This window comes from Triturus cristatus, chromosome 3_1 (genome assembly GCF_964204655.1).
Source record: "Triturus cristatus chromosome 3_1, aTriCri1.1, whole genome shotgun sequence".
Lineage (NCBI taxonomy): Eukaryota > Metazoa > Chordata > Amphibia > Caudata > Salamandridae > Triturus > Triturus cristatus.
In genome coordinates, this window is record NC_140583.1 from 925325642 (window position 1) to 925345482 (window position 19841).

Consider the following 19841-nt stretch of genomic DNA (forward strand, 5'->3'; position numbering starts at 1 on the left):
TCAGGGTACATGTGTCTCTATCTGGGTCTTCTCATGTTCCATTGTTGACATGTGGACCGGTCTGCATGTTAACATGGCCCCTGATGCGTAGGTACTGAATTTTGTTTGCTGAGCCATATTCTACCCTTGGTCTATTATTGGTTGTTTGTATTCAGTACCATTTATGGAGGTCAGAACAGCTACTGCTTTATATGCTCCACTCTCTTCAGTCAGAACAGGGAAGAGCGAGTCCACTGTGATGATAGAGGTGCAAGTGGGCTGTTTTTTGAACAATGTGGCTCCTGCTCAATCCCTGATGGAACCGATGTTGGAACAGCCAGGTAAGGTTTGTTATTGGAACCCACTAACTTAGCTGTGGTGGTTCTAATCAGCTGCAATGCGGTTGGCTGTTTGTCAGGGCCAGGGGTCGCTTTCCTGATGTTATCCACTAGTGTGCATAGTATGTCAGGGAGGGAGTTTAGTTTACCGGTCAGTGGGGTACACGAGCAGGGTCGGTCGGCTCCTGCTCGTGAGAATTTTCCAGAGTGGTCAGTCGGAGTCCCAGGTCCACTAAACTTGAGGCAATAGATAGAATTAAGTCAATCTGCAGCACCATCTTCTGCGATTGCCATAGAAGAGACCTGGCTATCGTGTCTTGTTTAATGCTGTTAGAGGACAGGGAGGCCGGGTGGGGAAGACCTTGTGAAGGGGAACTTGGTGCGCCTAATTTTTTTTGACTAATGGATCTGTTTCTATGCTCAGGTCAGGATGCTGGAGTTTGAGCCAGCAAAGCTTCAATTTGGGCATCAATTTGGGCTTCCAGTGTGGCAAGAAAGTAGTCCAATAGATTTCACAGTTCCTGATCAGATTTGCTTTCCTTCCTAGTCTCATTTGAGGAAGATTGATTGGAGTTGGCTCAGGAGTGTTTCTTAGTAACTCTGTTTCTGGGGGCATTGTCTGCGACAACGAAATGGATAGAGAGGTAGTTGCACTATTATGCACTTGCGCAATCACTGTTATCTTGCACAGACATCGTCTGCTAGGCGGATCTTATCTTTATAGTCCCCGGTTGTCTGTGCCAGGCTGATTTGGGAAGTAGTTATCTCCATACGTTGCTGCTCTCTCCAGCGCAATTCTCAATGTTCCTAGTGAAGGGTCAGATGTAAGAGTCTCCTCACTGCACTGGAAGTCCCTTTGTGGCCCTGAGCAGGAAGTTGACCAGGGAGATTTTATCCCAGTATCCATCTGCCCCACTTTTCCTTTACTATGTGAGAGCGTTGATGACTTGTCGACCTCCCTTGAGCCTAGTGAGGTCAGTGAGTAAGGTTGTTTAAGGGAGACCTTTGAAAAGAATTCATTTATACGCTCTGGTGTTGATGATTGGGCTCCTTGGACCTGGATTCTCTTAGTGATCATGCTAGACAACCCGTTGTGGATCTTTGAGTCTGACGATGTGAGGTTTTGTAGAGCCGTTGGTGTGCCTTCTTGACTGTGCTTCTCTGCCCCTCCTTTATTTAGCTTGTTAATTGGGCTAGAGTCAAACTCAAACTCCTGAAGAGGGGGACCGAGGGTGGCAAAGGGGAGTCTACTGTGAGTTTGTTTACTTTTTTCTGGGGCACGGCTTTCCTTTTGGTCATGATGCCAGACCTTTCTTGGCCTTTAGTAGTTGAATCCTAATAGTGTTTGGAGTGTTAGGAATTCTGTTCAGTGGAGACTGGCTAATAATTACGTGGAGGGGTGTGGGTAGCATCGCCTTACCTCTCAGTCAATGGACATGCCCGGCAGGGGGATGATGAGGATAGGGAAGAGGCACTAGCATGCTTCCTAAGAGTGCTTTCCTGGTATTTCCATTCTTAAAATGATTTGAAGATGATTTGTAGAGGCTCACCTGCTTGGCTGCTCAGGATGCGGTAAATATGTCAGTAGCTGTAATGCTGGCACAGGAGGTTGGTTTAGGATGATGGAGGCTTGAGATCTTCCATGGAAGCTTACTTCTGCTGGTCTTATCTGATGCAGGGATGAGAGGGCAGACTGTGATACAAGGAAATCAGAGGTCTCATCTCCAGAAAAGTCCTTGCTCCATATAAACCTTCTGGAGCTGAGGAAAATCCGATTGTTGCTGAAAGACTTTCTTCTATCTATCAAGTGGAGGCTGGTTCAGGTGCTCATGGACAACACCACTGCCATGTGGTTCTGCAAAAACAGGACATGGTGAGGTCACGGACCATGCCCCAGGAGACCTTGCACATCTAGAAGCGGATGGACCTCCACTGAATTTTCCTGGTGGTGAGCCACCTAGCAGGATCATTGAATGCCAGGGCGGACAAACTCAGGCATCGGCATATGGCGTATCACAAGTAGCACTTACACCCTAAGGTGGCACATGTTTTTTCTGTGAATAGGGAAAACCATAACTGGATCTGTTTGCCACCACAAGGACGTGCAATGTCAGCATTTCTGCACATTGGGGTTTCCAGGGTGTAAACTCTGATCTTTCTCTAGAGGTGGTTGATGCAATCTTGGCAGCCAGGCATCCCTAGACTAAAACTTTATACACATGTCATTGGGACAAATTAGTGGCTTGGGGCAGTTCTCGACAGATTGACTCCCTTTAGGCCTAACTCTTGGATATGTTATTGTTTGTTGCCCATAGCCCAGCAAGGTCTTGCCCTGAGCACAATTAAAGGATACCTTTCTGCCTTTATGTAGCTGCTGACTCAGCTCTTTTTGTGCAAACGCTCTGTTGTTATGCTATTTTTAAAAGGGTTATAATACTTGTTTCCTCCATTTCGCTTTGTTATGTCTCAGTGGGACCTTAACTTCATCCTCACATTTCTAATGTGCACCCCATTTAAACTGCTTTTTAGCTGTTCCTTGTGGCTTCTCACCCTCATGACAGTGTTCCTAAATACACTCTTTGTGTCACCCCCTGTACACCACCTTCTTTCCAGACAAAATGGTTCTGAGGATTCGTCCATCCTTTCTGCCAAATATTTTGACTCCAATCCATGTTGGTCAATCCATCACCCTGCTGATATTCTATGATCTGCCCTATCCCTCGAAGGAGGAGGAAAGACTCCATCTTTGGACCCTAAGAGAGTGATGAGCTTCTACAAAGATCATTCCAGAGACCACCGGGTGGATGATAACCTCTTTGTGTGGTTTTTGGGAGTGAAAAAAGGCAAGGCTGTGCAGAAGAGAAACATCACCTCCTGTATCATACTTGGCTTTGAGATCTGCTTCACTTTAGCTAAAAAGCAGCCTCGGGGAGGGCTGCATACTCTTTCTACCAGCCCAGAGCTTGCTACCTTTTCCTTAGCATGTCAAACCCCTGTCCTAAACATTTTACTGGTGACTTTCTGGTCATCCCTCCATACGTTCACAACTCACTATTGCCTGGTAGATAAGAGAGGAACTTTGCCTGCTCTGGTCTGCTGGATCCGCATCCTAATAGTTAGTGGTATTGTATCTATTCGTCAATGACGCTCCTATCCTCCCCATTCTGTGACTGAACTCTGTCCATTAATAAAGTCCTCAACCTAAGAATCTGTAAACTGGTCACACCAATTTTCATTTGGGCTCTGCATCTGGAGGTGCAGACATTCTTGAGAGCAACTGACATCAACACACAGAAGTTGAGCCTCTCCGCTGGCTTTGCTCCTTTTTATCTGAAAGAATCCAGACTGCCACTTGCCCACATTTCCCTCCTTTCTTTACCATTTACTTAACATTGCTGAGTAGATCAGAGTTCGACCACGGGTCTGACTCAGTTTAATGTGTACATATTTGATTTATGTGCTGTGGTCAGATATTTTGTATTGAGTGTTGTTTGTTTAACAGATGGCATTTAAACATCGTGTCCAACACTATTTCTCAACCAAAATTCTGACAAAGCTTATTTGCTGTTACTACATGGATGAGTCAAAATAGTCTGACATTTAGCAGACACAAGATAGAGGTCCTCTTGTTTGGTAAACCATCTTGGTGGCCTGAGGTATTGGAATTTCCTCCTGCTCTGCAAAATAATCTGTGTTTCATCTTCAACAATAAGCTTTATCTTTTAGCTCAGGAATGGCTGCTACCTAATTGCACATATTTCATATGCTCTGTAAGACCTTTTCACTGCTTCAAATATTTTCTTGTAGAAGTGTGGTGCAGAACCTGTTTTTTTCCCATCCTGAGTATGGGAACTCACTCTATTTAGGTACTCCATTATATCTTATTCAGCATGTTCAAGTAGTGCATAACCCTGCTTCCTGACTCATAGTCAATATTTCTCGGTGTACTTTCATCACAGCATGTTTATAAGCCTTACATTGGCCCCCAGTGTGTAAACGTGCCATACTTAAACTTCTGTTTTATGCATAAAGCTCTGAATATTACAGGACCTGTCCATATTACGAAGTATTGTATATGTTACTGCCTACACATCCGCTCCACTCATCCACTCTTCATCAAATCTCTTTCTCAACAATCAGATTGTGTAGACGGGGAGGCAGATCTTTTCCTTAATTCCTGTGAAATAATGTTATACACTTCCATTGCACAGTAATGGGAAAGTCATTCACAGTCTGTTTAAAAGAAATCTGAAAACCTGTTTATTCCAGCATACAAAACTCTGAGGTTTGGTCATAAGACTTCCAGTGCCAGGATGCCTGTTGGGTAGCAGTTGCAAAAACAACAATTGATGGACAGAATGCAGAACAATGTCATACATTCACCCCAGTACAGAGATCTGGGCCTAAATCTATCATTTTTTTTTTTTTGCTCACCATGCCATTCCAGTTGGAACCCACCCATATGCAAATCAGTCTTGACCCTGTGCCCCATGGGAACAGTCCAGCCCGAACTGCCAAGCCAGGTCCTCCCTGGACTGGAAACAAGCATCCTAGGACCAGTTTCGGGCTTTCAGCCCTCGTCAGACAGGATAGCTTGATTCCAGTGGCATGGAGAGCACGGGACTCACGTCTGAGCATACCCTTCCCACTCGGGGTGATAAATGCAAAAACAACAATTGATGGACAGAATGCAGAACAATGTCATACATTCACCCCAGTACAGAGATCTGGGCCTAAATCCATCATTTTTTTGCTCACCATGCCATTCCAGTTTGAACCCAGCCATATGCAAATCAGTCTTGACCCTGTGCCCCATGGGAACAGTCCAGCCCGAACTGCCAAGCCAGGTCCTCTCTGGACTGGAAACAAGCATCCTAGGACCGGTTTCAGGCTTTCAGCCCTCGTCACCCAGGATAGCTTGATTCCAGTGGCATGGAGAGCACGGGACTCACGTCTGAGCATACCCTTCCCACTCGGGGTGACAAATGCAAAAACAACAATTGATGGACAGAATGCAGAACAATGTCATACATTCACTCCAGTACAGAGATCTGGGCCTAAATCCATCATTTTTTTGCTCACCATGCCATTCCAGTTTGAACCCAGCCATATGCAAATCAGTCTTGACCCTGTGCCCCATGGGAACAGTCCAGCCTGAACTGCCAAGCCAGGTCCTCCCTGAACTGGAAACAAGCATCCTAGGACCGGTTTCGGGCTTTCAGCCCTCGTCACCCAGGATAGCTTGATTCCAGTGGCATGGAGAACACGGGACTCACGTCTGAGCATACCCTTCCCACCCGGGGTGACAAATGCAAAAACAACAATTGATGGACAGAATGCAGAACAATGTCATACATTCACCCCAGTACAGAGATCTGGGCCTAAATCCATCATTTTTTTGCTCACCATGCCATTCCAGTTTTCTTGGGAACTCCCCCAACTCTCAGTTGGACCTGAGATGGTCGAGTCTTCTGGGCACGCCTCCTTCTCCCATGTCAGCCATGAAAAGTCCAGGCTTCTGTTTAGATAAATTATTGACCATGGAAAAACAAGCTTCAAAACTAACTGCAACATGTTATGACATCCTTAGAACTCTCAGGAAAATTCTCCATCTGCTCCCTCCATCTTCTAAAAGTATGGTAGTCCAGGCATTGAGTCCACACAAATTCCATGCATTTAGGAGCCCCACAATCTATAGTAAGGAAATTGCAGGTTGTACAGAATTTGGCTGCTCTATATTATTCCTAAACATGAGTCAGTCCGACAAGCTCTTCTGTCCCTTCATTGGCTCTGGGTGGCTCAAAGAGTAAATTCAAATCCGGCTCTATAGCTCATAGGGCATTTTTGGACAAAGGCCCTTTGATCTCCAAATCTATGATTTCTCCCTATACCCCCCCCCTCCACCCCAGAAATCTGCAGTCTACTGATTTCCGACTTGCCATAGTCCCCTTTATTAAAAATGCAAGAAGTGGAGGTCAGTCCTTTTGATACAATGTTGTCAAGTTATGAAACTCCTTACCCCCATCCTACGGACAACCAACTTTGTACATCCTTTTCACAACCTCCTGAAAAAATGGTTGTTTGACTGCTCCCACCATTATTGTCTTGGTCAGCTAGATGCACACTTAGCGATGGAATGCACTCTATAAGTGCCTCTAAGATAAGATAAGATAAAAAGTTGGTTTTGAGCAGCACAATCATTATATCATAGAAGATGATAGAGATTGGGCAGTGCTGAATCATTCACTTATGCAATTCTAGGTATGTTTCCCTGGTACAACACACTGTTGTTGAATCACTTCTTACACATGAATACATGAACAGTGCTGTTTAAGATGCATGTGAACCTGGTCATAACTTTCCCAAAAATATTTAGCCAATTTGGGTTCAGCCTGGCAGGTTTCATGCAGATCTGTCAAGTGGGGAGCAAAAGATAGAGCAGAGAGAATAAAATAGTGACATTTGCATTTAAACTCCCGGTCCTTTGCTGTCTGATATGGAAAAATGACTGAACAGATTTTGACCAAACTAAAGCTTCTTTTCCTGTCTGCGAGGAGTCCCAAGACCAAAAAATGGCTGAACGGATTTAAGCAAAACTTGGAATGAAAGTGAACTTACTCATGGAAGCAACTTTATTTGGTTTGGTGTAAATCTGTTCAGTACTTTGTGGAAAATGATCGATAGCAAAGTGATTTTTGTAGATGTCAAATTTAGTGAATCTGCCTTTCAAGATAGAGATATCCAGACCATTAGTTTGTTGATGGTCTGCAAACCTGGATTTGCAGACCATCTGCAAGACTCAAGCTTTAAAACTAAAAAAAAGAAATTCTGACTGGACAATAGAGATTTTTCACAAAAAAGTGTTGTGGGCCCAAATGTTGTGATTGATTGACTACAAGAGAAAACTTACTATTGCGAACACCATTACAGGATGTGTGGCATGGTCCCCAAGTCCTGAAAAATATTTTGGGCCACATAAGGGGCAGAGGGAGCACAACCTGACACCCTGGCTCAAATGAGTGGCTTCCCAAAGGGTCTCCATACATCATAAAATAAAACCAAATTATTTGTGCCATGGGATCTGTTTACCCCAATACTCATAGTCCCACTGAAGTGCACGGCTCATAGAACTGGAACCTTGGTACTCAGACTTCGAGCTACTGAAGGGGGACCCTAAATGGGTCCACAAGTTTCACAGTCCGCAGACGTGCCACCAAGACTGGCAACTACGGCTGCCATTTTGAATGTTCTGAATGTTCTGTGTCCACAGACTTGATGACTAGATCATGGACTATATGGCCTACAGGTCTCAGTATTGGGATTGCAGACTATAGACTGTGAGCTTGGTTGAGTGTGGCATGTGTGTGGCCTTGAAAAATAATCTGTGGATGACATACACATTTGGGGGTTGCATATAATGAAAAATCCCAACATTTCCCTTATACAATGACCCACTTTGATGTACCTTGGCATCACATTCAACTATTAAGAGGTAATTCGTACTAAAGTAAGCTTTTTTTTAGTGAGCCAAGCCCTTGGTCTCCCTTGCTAGACCCCATACCCAGTGTGCGTAGCAAAGATGGCTGAACCTTGGGCATTTTTATCAAAGGTTTTGTGTCGCTCTTGCGCCACGCAAGGGGACGCAGGGTGAGGCAAAACCTAGAATAAGATTATGTCTGCTACACCATAGGAGTAGGAAGATCAAGTCCACTGCCTAGGGAAGGGTGTCAAGTTGGAGAGGGAGTAAGGCAGGGAAACAAGCTGAATTCAATAAGGGTCACCTCCAAATTATGTGATGAAAAACCTAGCATGGTGACAAGAGGACACTACTCCTTTTGTAGATCAACCATGTCCCTACACCTAAAGTTGGAGCAGGAAAAGGAATTCTCATGTTCGGTGAGGAAAAGAGTTCCTGCAGAGGTTTGAGAACAGGAAGAGGAGGCAACCAATCTACACTTCAACGTCTATTTGCTCTACTGAATGGAGGGCAAAGCTCATAAATGTTGTGGTGAAGAAAAGAAAAGAATTGATGAGCAAAAGATGGAGGAACATTTTAGGAAGTTCCATCTGTAACAAACGAAACATTTAAAAGTAGCTGTTTGCCTCAACAGTTGTTAAAAAAAGTTAAAACATCATTAAAAACACAACCCCTCAAAAACAAACAAAAAAGGGTATTTTGAGAACCACCAATATTAACATGAAAAAGGTAGGCCCTATTCATTCTTGGGCCCTACTTGGCTCCCACTGGTGGGATGGGTACAGAGTTTGGCCAAAGGCCAGGCCATTTGGGCATCCCTCACTGCACATTGCACAAGGTCAGATGCATGGCCTTGCCATAGGCCTGTCCCTGTAGCCAAACCCCGACAGGTGCAAACTACTTAAGTATTGAAAGCCCTTGCATTTCACAGTGTTGGCAAGCTAAGAATGCATAGCAAGTCTAGTCCTTATTATGACTCTGTCTTAGACCTGGAGGTAGGCGATCCATTGTAATCCTTATGTATCTTCAGTCGTGTTAAGTTGCATTAGGATAGGCCAGTCCTGGTCTGAGAATGTGTACATGCCATTGATCACAGCTAATGTGGGTAAATGATTTAACTTGGGCAAAACTATGGCTTGGCTGCCACTTCCCCTCTGGTCACATAAGTGCAACATTCTGTCCCATAGCATTGGGAGCAGAGCCCCTTGCAGTTGTTGCTGCCATCATAGCAACTGCAGAGGCTCAATGCATTGTCTAGTCCTGAATGTGTTGACCACCATGCTATGGTAATGTACCTAGTGTACCTAATAACCTTTCATGTAAAGAGCACAATGTAAATATATATATAACCTTTTATGAGAACTTTTCATGATTGTCATTCACTAGGGGACATTAGTATTTCAAGATGGCTTTCACATTCAGGAGAAGTTGCTGCATTAGGCTTAGGCAGATATGACAGCCATTGAAGTCTTAGTAAGCTTTACAACAGAGCTCTATGCACTCCTTGGGTAAGTAGTAATAATGAGGGGCTCCTTCTTATGAGGTGACATGTTTTCGGTGGAATCTTGAGTGAAATCCTGGCTCCTTACTTCTCATCCACTGTTTCGAGGTGACCGGTGGATTATGCCTTGGCAGATTTGGAGAACATTTCATTGGTCCATGCAACCCACCTGCTAAAGTGTTCATATTAAAGACCCATGTCAATGTCTCAGCAACTTGAAATGCTACTGTCACTCTGTGTGATAAATTGTCTTTGGGGACAGTCCTGTAGGATGTTTGTGGGGTGAGGCACATAGGCTGCAGTAACACTGAATTTAACCACATTGATATTCTCACACCATGAAATGCTGCCCATTTTCAACACAGGCATATGATCAGCATCTGCACTCGCTATACTGAGCTAACTATGTATGGTGTGCTCTCCCGCTTTCTGGACCTCAACTAGTAGGAAGGTGGCCCACACTTTTTCAACAGCCAAGGAGGCTGTTCAGTCACACTAAAAAACAGACACACCTTGCAGTTTCTGGGGCTCATAATAGGCAGTGACACTTCCCTAGGATCCAGGTAATGCTGGACCAAGGACAGGCCCTGGAGCAGGAGAAAGCAATAGAGTTGGGCAGTAAAGCTGAATTGTATCCTCACTTGAAAAGTCGCTATCATTACTTATTGCGAAAAAGTACTTTATAGACTAGCCAGTCTAGTGATTCACACCATCTACTCAACTTTCATCCCTTCTTTTTCAACTCATATACAAAGTGAGAAGGAAGTGATTTCCACTTACAGGACAAATCAGCAGTTTATTTGTTTGATATGATTTCTCACTTGGGGTTCTCAGTTGGCCTTTTGGCTGCAAAGAGCAGAGCGCGGTGAAGGGTAAGGATTTTTAAGATGACCAATGTGAACTTCCAGCTCTGACTCTAGAGTGGGTCAGAGAAATGCAATCTGTATGCAGTGTGTAGTACAACCTTCACCTACTTGCTGTGATTCTTGAGGGAAAAAGCAAGAGACTACTGGTTTAAAGCAACATGATTATGTTGCAAATCTGGTACTGCAGTCATAATTTCCTAAGTATTGCTGTGTGATGTGACAATTCAAGCATGCACTTGTGAGTAACGAGTGATTGTAAATCTGTGAACAAGCACTAATGATTACTGAGTAACTGTGCAAAACCGAGTACCTACTAACCATAAATGAGTGATGGTGCAAATATGGCCAGGCAGACAAGACCTGTAAATCATGGTGCAAATCTAGGATGACACTAACGATTTCTTAGTAAACATTAGAACATATATTCATGATTATTAAATGATGGTACGAGTCTGACATGTAGTAAGGATCACTGAGCCATGAGCTAAATTTCAAGATATATATGATTGGTGAATTATGATATACCCAGAGCATTCTTTTCACAATGGTGCGCAATCATGTGTAATCCTTGAACTGACATAATGGTGGTACCTATTATCTAATGCTTGCATAATTTTGGTAACTATGGACATCATTTGGGCATCCTGTGGACAATGGTGCCCAGCTGTAATCCTTGGAGTAGTATGATATTGGCAACGTTTTGCATTTTAAAACATTATCACTGATGCTGTTTGAGGTCTGATAATATATAATTGGTGCAACCTCTCTACATCTACCAAGGCAAGAACGCTCAATTTAATCTAATAATGCATTCACCCATTTTTCCACCCATCAATACAACCGCATATTTATCTATTTGCCCATTTATTCATGCACTAATTCATCCATCCAATGGTTGATTTTTCTTGCCAAAGAAGAAGCACTTTCACTTTTGGAAAAGTCAGACCAATTAGAATTGTCAAAGCTTGGTTTCTTTTTATATTGTGATGTTATTTTCTTTGGTGTTGACCACTGTCAATTGCATGTCTCAATATTGATATCATTTATAGGTTTGCCTCTGCTTGTACAAAGAACAATTGCGAGGACTATTGTTATACAGAAACTAGTAGGAAAAGGACGCTTTGGTGAAGTATGGCATGGAAAATGGTGCGGTGAAGATGTAGCTGTCAAAATCTTTTCTTCAAGAGACGAAAGATCCTGGTTTCGCGAGGCTGAAGTCTATCAGACAGTAATGCTGAGGCATGAAAATATCTTAGGTTTTATAGCTGCTGACAATAAAGGTAATTTGAGTTCCATTCATCTTTTATTCAATTTTTTTTTTTAATTACTTTGAAAATGCAGTTTTATCTACAATTAGAAAAATGTACACATTGGACCCTATTCACGAAGAAGATTCAGGGCCTGATTTAGATCTCGGCGGATGGGTTAGTCCATCACCGTTGCAACGGATATCCCATCCACCGAAATATGAATCCCATTATATTTTTGGGGATTTATATTTCAGTGGATGGGATATCCATCACTGTTGTAAATCAGGCCCTAAGTTTACATGTGTAGACCTCCTCACATGTAGATCTATCCCTACACCTATGTGGAATTATCATTGTAAATAGAATTCACCATTTCCTTGTGTAGATTTACACCTAAATATACTTCTGAGTCTCCACACCCACAAGTTAGAGGGAGGAATTTAATAGTTTAAAGTCACTATTAGTAACTTTCAACCTGTTTGTGGAGATCTTTGGCACTGGTTGGATAGCTTCTGATAAAAAGTAATAGGGTATTTAAAGAAAATACATTTTAAAGAAATAACATTTTAATTTGCTTTATTGCTTTTAATTAAAAATACATTAAGCAGATTTCCCTAACTCTCTTTCACCTGGGACTATCAGATTCCTTTATGCTGCACTTAAACTTAACATGTTAATACACTTGATATTAATATTTTCTTTAATTCAATTTTCTTTTAATTAACCCCTTCAGCGCGGCGCGGATTACCACGCCGTGCTGAAGGTTCCGTGCGCGGGCGGGGCCATGACGGAGTGGTTCCGTCATGCGCACAGCGCAACCGACGCGCATGACGGAACCGCTCCGTCACTCGCATCGAAGGGGTTAAGTTATGTTAAATTAAATGTTAGTTTCCCCTCCCCAACAGATAAATTATCCTTTTTATTGAATGCGTCAACATTTTTAATGCAAATTATGTGTTATTTTATGATTTATTTAAACAAAAATCTCCTTTGCAATACATTTTATTAAACTGTTATTATATTTAAAAAAATGCTGTTTAAAATGTTTTATTTAAAAAATAATAATACAGTTAAAAATTATTTAAATAAAGTTTAACTCAAAGGTTTATTTTATTCAATTTATTTTATATATTCCCCTATGTGTTAATGTTAGTACCTACCTCCATTGATTACTGTGGGAGCGTGTTGCAGTGCCAGTAGCTGGCCATGTATGGTGCTTGACCTGCTCCAAGTCTAGGCTGGAGTATGCTCAGCATGTTTTGTCAATAGTACTACTATAGTAGATTTAAAATAAATATGTATTTTGTGAAGAGCAGTTGCCTTACTCTTATGTGGGTGTGTTATGCATTAACACATCACTCCCTAAATTACCCATTCATTTTTCCTTACCCCTACACGTTACAGAAATTAGTCCATATTTTCCAACCACTCCTTCTTGTTTCTACCACATTTACTACTAATTATTAGGGTGGAGATTTCCTTACAGAAAAAGATATTAGCGACAGAAGCAAATGTCTCTTGCTGGAGGTTTAAGAATTTTATTTTGTAGTAGATAACGTAGTAGATAACTACTTTATGTCCTCCAAAATAGCTTTTGTGAATCGACCCAAGCATTTTAATATCATCACAGTTAATTCAGTATGTTTATTTATAAACTACTTGCTCGGCACGCCACATGTATGTCATATCCATTGCCATATTGCTGGAGGATTCAGCTAACTATGCTGTATATTTGGTATTGTGTTACACCACAATTCTACCCTCTTAACTAGACTATAGGCCAAGTAATGTTGCAAAAAATACTTGTGTTATGAATTATAACAGGTTAAAAACATTATTAATGTTATAGTTAACAAAATGTAATTGCATACTTTATGTTATGTTATTATGTTTTGTATAGCACTCGAATACCCAAAGATGTCTTGGTGCTGCCTTGGGAAAATAGCTCTCCGTTATTCTTTCTATTATGAGCTTCTCCAGGATTGGTTAAGTCACAATGTCATATTAAAGATACCACGATTTTCATTGTAGATTCTTCAATTCCTGGCTATTAACTTCAAAGTGCGCATACCTCAACCCCCAGTCACTGGGTAGTACTAGGATTCTTGATGCAATTTGATAATATTGTTCCCCATCACACAGATTGTTTGTGGGTCATTGCCTAGCAGGTGATAGACATGCCCTTCAAAGTCACTAGTCCTTTTTTTCAGCATGTGTACAAGGGTAGCAGCTCCAAACATAGAAACATCAGGTTCATTTACACACATCCATCCACATATACATCCATGCGACGTAATGTAATGGTGTAAATTTGGAATTTCACATAACAAACGTAAAGAGAAATTCACGAAATTACAGCAATTATGTTGGTGTCATTTAAATTTCACACTGGACTGTTTAATATACATATACCACCTGCAGAAAGTGACCGTTAATCAACCTATACACACAAATATATGATGCTACATGTATCCAGGGCCTGTAAATTGAATCCTACTAGTGACTGCAGCACTCATTGTGCCAATCACTAAAGTAGCACTGTTAAAAATGCAGTAGGCGTGCCACTGCAGCCTGCAGGGCAGTTTTAAACTGAAATTCCGACCTTGCAAATAAACCTTTTGTCAGGCCTACCTTCCTTCTTAATACTTAAGTCACACCAAAGTTGAGCCCTAATAGGCTCATAGGACAGGTTGCATGGTATTTAAAAAGTAGGACTTGTGTACTTAAGTTTTACATGTCATGACAGTGAAAACTTCCTAAAGTAATTTTTCTCTGTAGCAAGACTACCCCTCCCATAGCCTAACACTAATACTTATTACAAATTATAAGTGATAACTTCCATTAGGAAACAGTTAGAGAAATACTTGTTTCATTCATTTGAATTGTAATTTGATGATCCTCTTTAATGGTAAAATAGGATTTTACCTTACTATTATGAAAATGCCACTTTTAGAAAGTTGTCATTTTTCTGCCAAATCCAAATGTGCCTTTCTGCCAGTGTCCAGGGTCACATTGCTGTAAAGGCTCTCCTGTGATGTGATGTGTATTACTTCCAGAACAAAACAGCGGGGAAGGGTGTTCCTCTCCTAGACAGGATGGCCTTGGGGGCTGTACATAGCCCTTCCTGAGCTTTAATGGGTAGCGTGAGAGCTGTGCCCATCCCCATTCTGACCTTTGAAGCTGCCTGCACTGTTACTGGCAAATGCAACTGATACATGGACTTGTATAAAGTGCAGAGATGGACAACAGCAATAAACCAAAAGCAAGAACAGGGATGTTTTTTTAATTTTTTTATTTGGTTTTGAATTTGAAAAAATTTCACATGTTTGCAGTGAAGACAGCCAGTGCGTTTTGTCCATTAGATGGACTTCTGCAGGGCAAGTGTAAATACACACGAAGTTCAGCCAAGCAGAAGCATCATGGTACCGTTTCAGAATGAAACCACAGTAATATACTTCGGTAATATTCTGACTTGTACATCGCAAGCATTATTAACCATTGTCGTTCTAATCAAAGGTGAATATGTGCTGCAAGAATGATACCCAAATGGGGTCATAATGATAGTTATAAGGAAATAGGGCCAATAAGCCCTGATAAGTGCTGCGATGGGTTCTGTAACAGCCAATGTCGGTCCGCTGTATCCCGGTGTTGTGCGCGTGGACGAAAGGGATTCATGGATGTGCCTGCCATTTGTTACCCTAGACAGTTTGGAGCAAATCCCAGGGGATGGGGCATTACTAACCAGAATCAGTTTAGGGGTAGACAAAGAGAGAGACAACCACAAACAAACTGCCACAGGTTATAAAAGTGGCATCTTAGAATCTCCTGTACCTGTGGAAAATTCAGAAGAAACACTGCTCTGCTGTCTGAAGAAGGAAGACTGGACCTTCTTTCCTTGAACCCAGGATCCCCAGAAGTGCCTCCAAAGATCAGCTGGCTGACCTTCTGTTTGAGCTACAGGGACACAGAAAGCTTCCAGATGCCTTCTCTGCATCTCCAAGCTGTACAGCCCCAACTGGACCTGCCTTAGCCTTGCTACTGTCGTATGTTGGAGTGAGTCCTGCTCCTCAAGCGGTTCCATACTAGGTCCTGGACCAATGGCTGGCATTAGAGTGCACTCCTTCTACTTCAAGACTGCCAAGACTGAACTATAGGTGAAAATACAGATGTTTTGGACTCTACACAACTGCAAGTGGACTCTTTGAGTCAGCAATGACCAGTGCATTTTCTGCCAGCAGAAAGTTAAAATGGTGACCTTCCCTTCTCACCAACAGCAACCACTGGCGTTTCCTGCCAATGTGAAGCTCCAGCTGCAATCTGGTCTTCACTCTGACAAAGATCTTCTTCTGGTTCCTGCCAATGCAAAGCTCCGACTGAGGCTCCTCACATGTAATGGGACTGTGAGAAGTAAACTCTTCACCGGGACGAACCTGGTCCCCTTTCTTGACCCATGGTCCATCATGCTCAGCCTGAACTTGTGGCTTTGACTCAGTCCAGCATGACCAAATACCCGCGAGTGGCACACTATTTTACCCTGAAACTTTAAAAATAATAACGCTGTTCTACTAATTGGATTTGTGTCATTTTGGTGTCGTTTTATGTATTCAAATATTCATTTTTTTAAATTGGTTTGGGATTCTTCTTGTGTTGTGTTTACACTTTATTACTGCTTGAGTGTTACATACATACTTTACACATTGCCTGTTAGGTAAGCCTGACATCTTTGTACCAAACTACCAGAGGGCTAATCATGGGTTTATTTGCTGACTTTTGTGGTTCACCCTGACAGGAATTCTGTTTGTTACCTGTTTCTTGACTCCCTTAACAAATAACCAATTTCTAACACGCTTCCACTACTGATACCTATTGTGTGGGGGTGCATCAGTGTATGGAATTAATTATAAAAGAAATTGTGCATTTCTAAAACAATCTTTTTGCCAGACTTACATGCACAAATTGCTTTGTAAATCAGGTCGATATATGCTTCTGCAAGGCTAAAGGCATGTGAACCATCATAGGACAGCTTTCCAATTTCGGCCGTCAAGCACCTAGAAGATTTACTGACAACTTGTTAAAGTGAACACGTTTTCATCACTGGCAGGTACGAGAGCTGTCACATGGTGGCACTGTTTGTGTAATTTAGAAATGAGCAGAACAACAGTTTTTTTTGTTATTCAATTCAATCTAAATTAAAAACAACTAACACCTCCTAACCAAGCCATTTTTATAGCTTCGGGGGCCTAGAATAGTCTGAACTGTCGCACTTCTAGGAGTGTGATATTTAGTTGTTGCGGTACTGCCACTGCCAGCACTGGCAGTGGTAATGGGTGATTCTAGCTGCGGTGGCCTCCTAGCAAGGGCCCTGGCACTTATGCTTATTACAAATTAAGCACTGGAAGTTCTCATCCTGAGGGAGTTGATAGTTGTTTACTGATATCTGCCAATTTGAGTGTCTCTTACAGATCTGATCACTGACTCACTAGATGATTTAAGGACAATTACATGTTTGACAGATGAATTAAATAGTTCACTAAAGTCACAAGTTAATTGTTCATCCAGACTTTGATGCCTACTGAAGGGCTGGGATGAGGGCAATAGTATATTTCTGTTGTGGCAAAATTACTATTAGAAATGTGATTCCTGATTGGCTGAGGTATGCAGCTAGGCCAGACAGGAACCCCCACTCTAGTCAGGGTAAGCTAGATACACACTAAAAGATAACCTGTGCTCACCCTCTGGTAGTTTGGCACAGAGCAGTCAGGCTTATTTAAAGAGGAAATGTGTAAAGTATTTGTGCAACACACACACACAGTGACACAATTAATACACCACAAAAAGACTCCACACAGGTTTAGAAAAATAAAATAGAGAATATTTATCTGAGAAAAGCAAGACCAAAATGACAAAAACCCAATCAGTAGAAGTCGAGATATATATTTTTAAAGATTAAATCCAAAACAGTGCTTAGAAGTCACTAGCAGTCAAAAGGTTACTTGAGGTTGCTAGGGACCGGTGAAAATCCAAAGTTCAGGGCAAAGCAACTAAAGGACCCATGCAGGACCCACCAAGAAAGTACCTTGGATGGAGCAAAGCATCAATGACTGCTGAGGGCTGGATGCATTGATCTTTTCCAGAGCATCGTCATCAGGCCATGCAGGGAGTGCATCTGCTGTCGTCGAACAGCAGCGGCGATGAACGTGATGCATCGGTTCCAACTGGTGCAGTGGTGATGATGCATCAGTTTTGTAGAAAACAGCTGAAAAACCCACTTCTGAGGCCCAGAACTCAGGCAAGGGTAGGACTCACAGAAGGCAGAGTCCAGCAGCACCAGCAGGATTGCACAACGTTTTTTGTGTACCTGAGACTTGAGAAAACAGGAGGCAAGCCAGCAAGCCCTTGGAGATCACTTGGAGAGAAGGCAGAGTCCAATTCTCCTTCAGCAATGCAGGCGCAGGCAGCATGGTAACAAGCAGAAAAGCAGTCCTTCCAGAAAAGCAGTCAAGTTGATTCCTTTAAGCAGCACAGCAGTCCTTCTGACAGAGGTTCAGTTCAAGCTCCAGAAGTTTCTGATTTTAGGGGGTCAGAAACCCAGTACTTATGCCCAAAAGTGCCTTTGATGTAGGGGGTGACTCCAAAGCAACGCTCTGAGGTGCACAAGGATCCCTTTCAACCCAGTACTGTCTTCCAGGCTGCATGTTGAGGGGGAATCAGTGCTTTGTATGTGGACTACCTATTGAAGTGTAAGTGTCAGACCCTTCCATTCCTCCCTGCCCAGGAAGACCCATCAGAATACAGATGAATGCTGATGAGTGCTCAGAATGCAGATCTGCCTCACCTTCCTGTGGTTGTGTCTGTTTAGGGGGAATGTACAAAGTGTAGCTGTCACCGAACCCAGATATGTATTGGAGATAGGCTGTCAGGCACAAAGAGCAGTAAGTACAAAGAAATGTCCACTTTCTAAAAGTGCTGAATTGGAGAGTTGGACCAATTTACTTGCTAGGTTGGGCCACTTATAAATCATACAATAATAAATTCCCTTGTTGATAATTATTTTGTTCACAAAGGTTTTGACAATGCTCACGTTTTTAATTTTCTTGGCCTCATAGTTATTTCCATAAACCTTTTGTTATTCAAACAATAAACATGTACAATTTCCTTTTTCTTTGGAGAACACCACACTTTTGACAATGTTTTATGCCCACATACTTACAGTACCAAGGGACATAAATCATGCATAAAATTATTATCAAAACACAATACATTAAATAAAATTTCGTTATACCAGTCATCAATTCAAAAATTAGATGGAGTTGTTCTATTCTAGTCTATCCCCCAAAATGAGAACTTCTCATTTTATGGCAATTTGAAGGGTTGTACCACCATTTTATTTAGAAAGAGTATGGCATCTGAAGTTCCTTTTAGGATTGCCAGTGTCTGGTTATGAATTATCACCAACTCCCTTGTGCAACAAGGTCAATGTGTTTCAAATTCCCCTTATTATGGGTTATCCTCAGGACCGAGACTGGTTTCTGGACCCCTGTGGGATAAAACTATAAAAAGAATAAATGAGAACATTTTTGTAAACTATGGGCCTGATTATGAGTTTGGTGGTCAAACCCACATTGGCAGTGTGGCAATCGCCGTATTATGACTTTGGCAGTCAGAGCACTGTAGGACTGCTGCTACCGCTAGGAATCCGCAATCTCTGGCGGTTTTGCACTAGTCTGATGCCAAAATGCTGGTGTTGTAGCTGCTGCACCGCCAAGCATATGATGAGTTTCATCACTGTCCTCCTTTCCAAGGCGGTGAGCCCGTCATTAAAAGGTTGGCGGTAAGGAACTAAGGGGACCTACAGGGCCCCCTGGTGCCTCGGTGCACAGAGTGCATGGAGGGGGCACATGGTTTGCCCCCTGTCTTTCTGCACCCCAGTTCCCTCATGGCATGGACTTTACAGTCCATGCCATGCTGGAATGCGCTGTGGTGGTTCCACAGCGCTGCCTTTCTAAGGCTCGCTTTTGAAAGGCAGCGCCATGGGCCACCTGCTACAGGACTGCCCGCTCAGATTACAACTTGTAATCCAGCAGGTGGTCTGCAGTAGAGTTTGGCAGGGCGGTGGCTGATACCTGGACTTGTATAAAGTGCAGAGATGGACAACAGCAATAAACCAAAAGCAAGAACAGGGATGTGCATTTTTGGGGGGGGGGTTTGAATTTGAAACAATTTCACATATTTGCAGTGAAGACAGCCAGTGCGTTTTGTCCATTAGATGGACTTCTGCAGGGTAAGTGTAAACACTCACGAAGTTCAGCCAAGCAGAAGCATCATGGTACCGTTTCAGAATGAAACCACAGTAATATACTTCGGTAATATTCTGACTTGTACATCGCAAGCATTATTAACCATTGTCTTTCTAATCAAAGGTGAATATGT

At 42.4% G+C, this 19841-nt stretch overlaps 1 protein-coding gene across 1 annotated transcript in view; it reads left to right on the top strand.

The window, feature by feature from the left end:
- Positions 1-19841, top strand: part of ACVR1C (activin A receptor type 1C) — a 595098-nt gene that overhangs the window by 298328 nt on the left and 276929 nt on the right. Inside the window, exon 3 of the mRNA XM_085646221.1 lies at positions 11211-11441. Coding sequence (XP_085502347.1) covers positions 11211-11441 — 231 coding nt within the window. The remainder of the gene's footprint in view (positions 1-11210; positions 11442-19841) is intronic.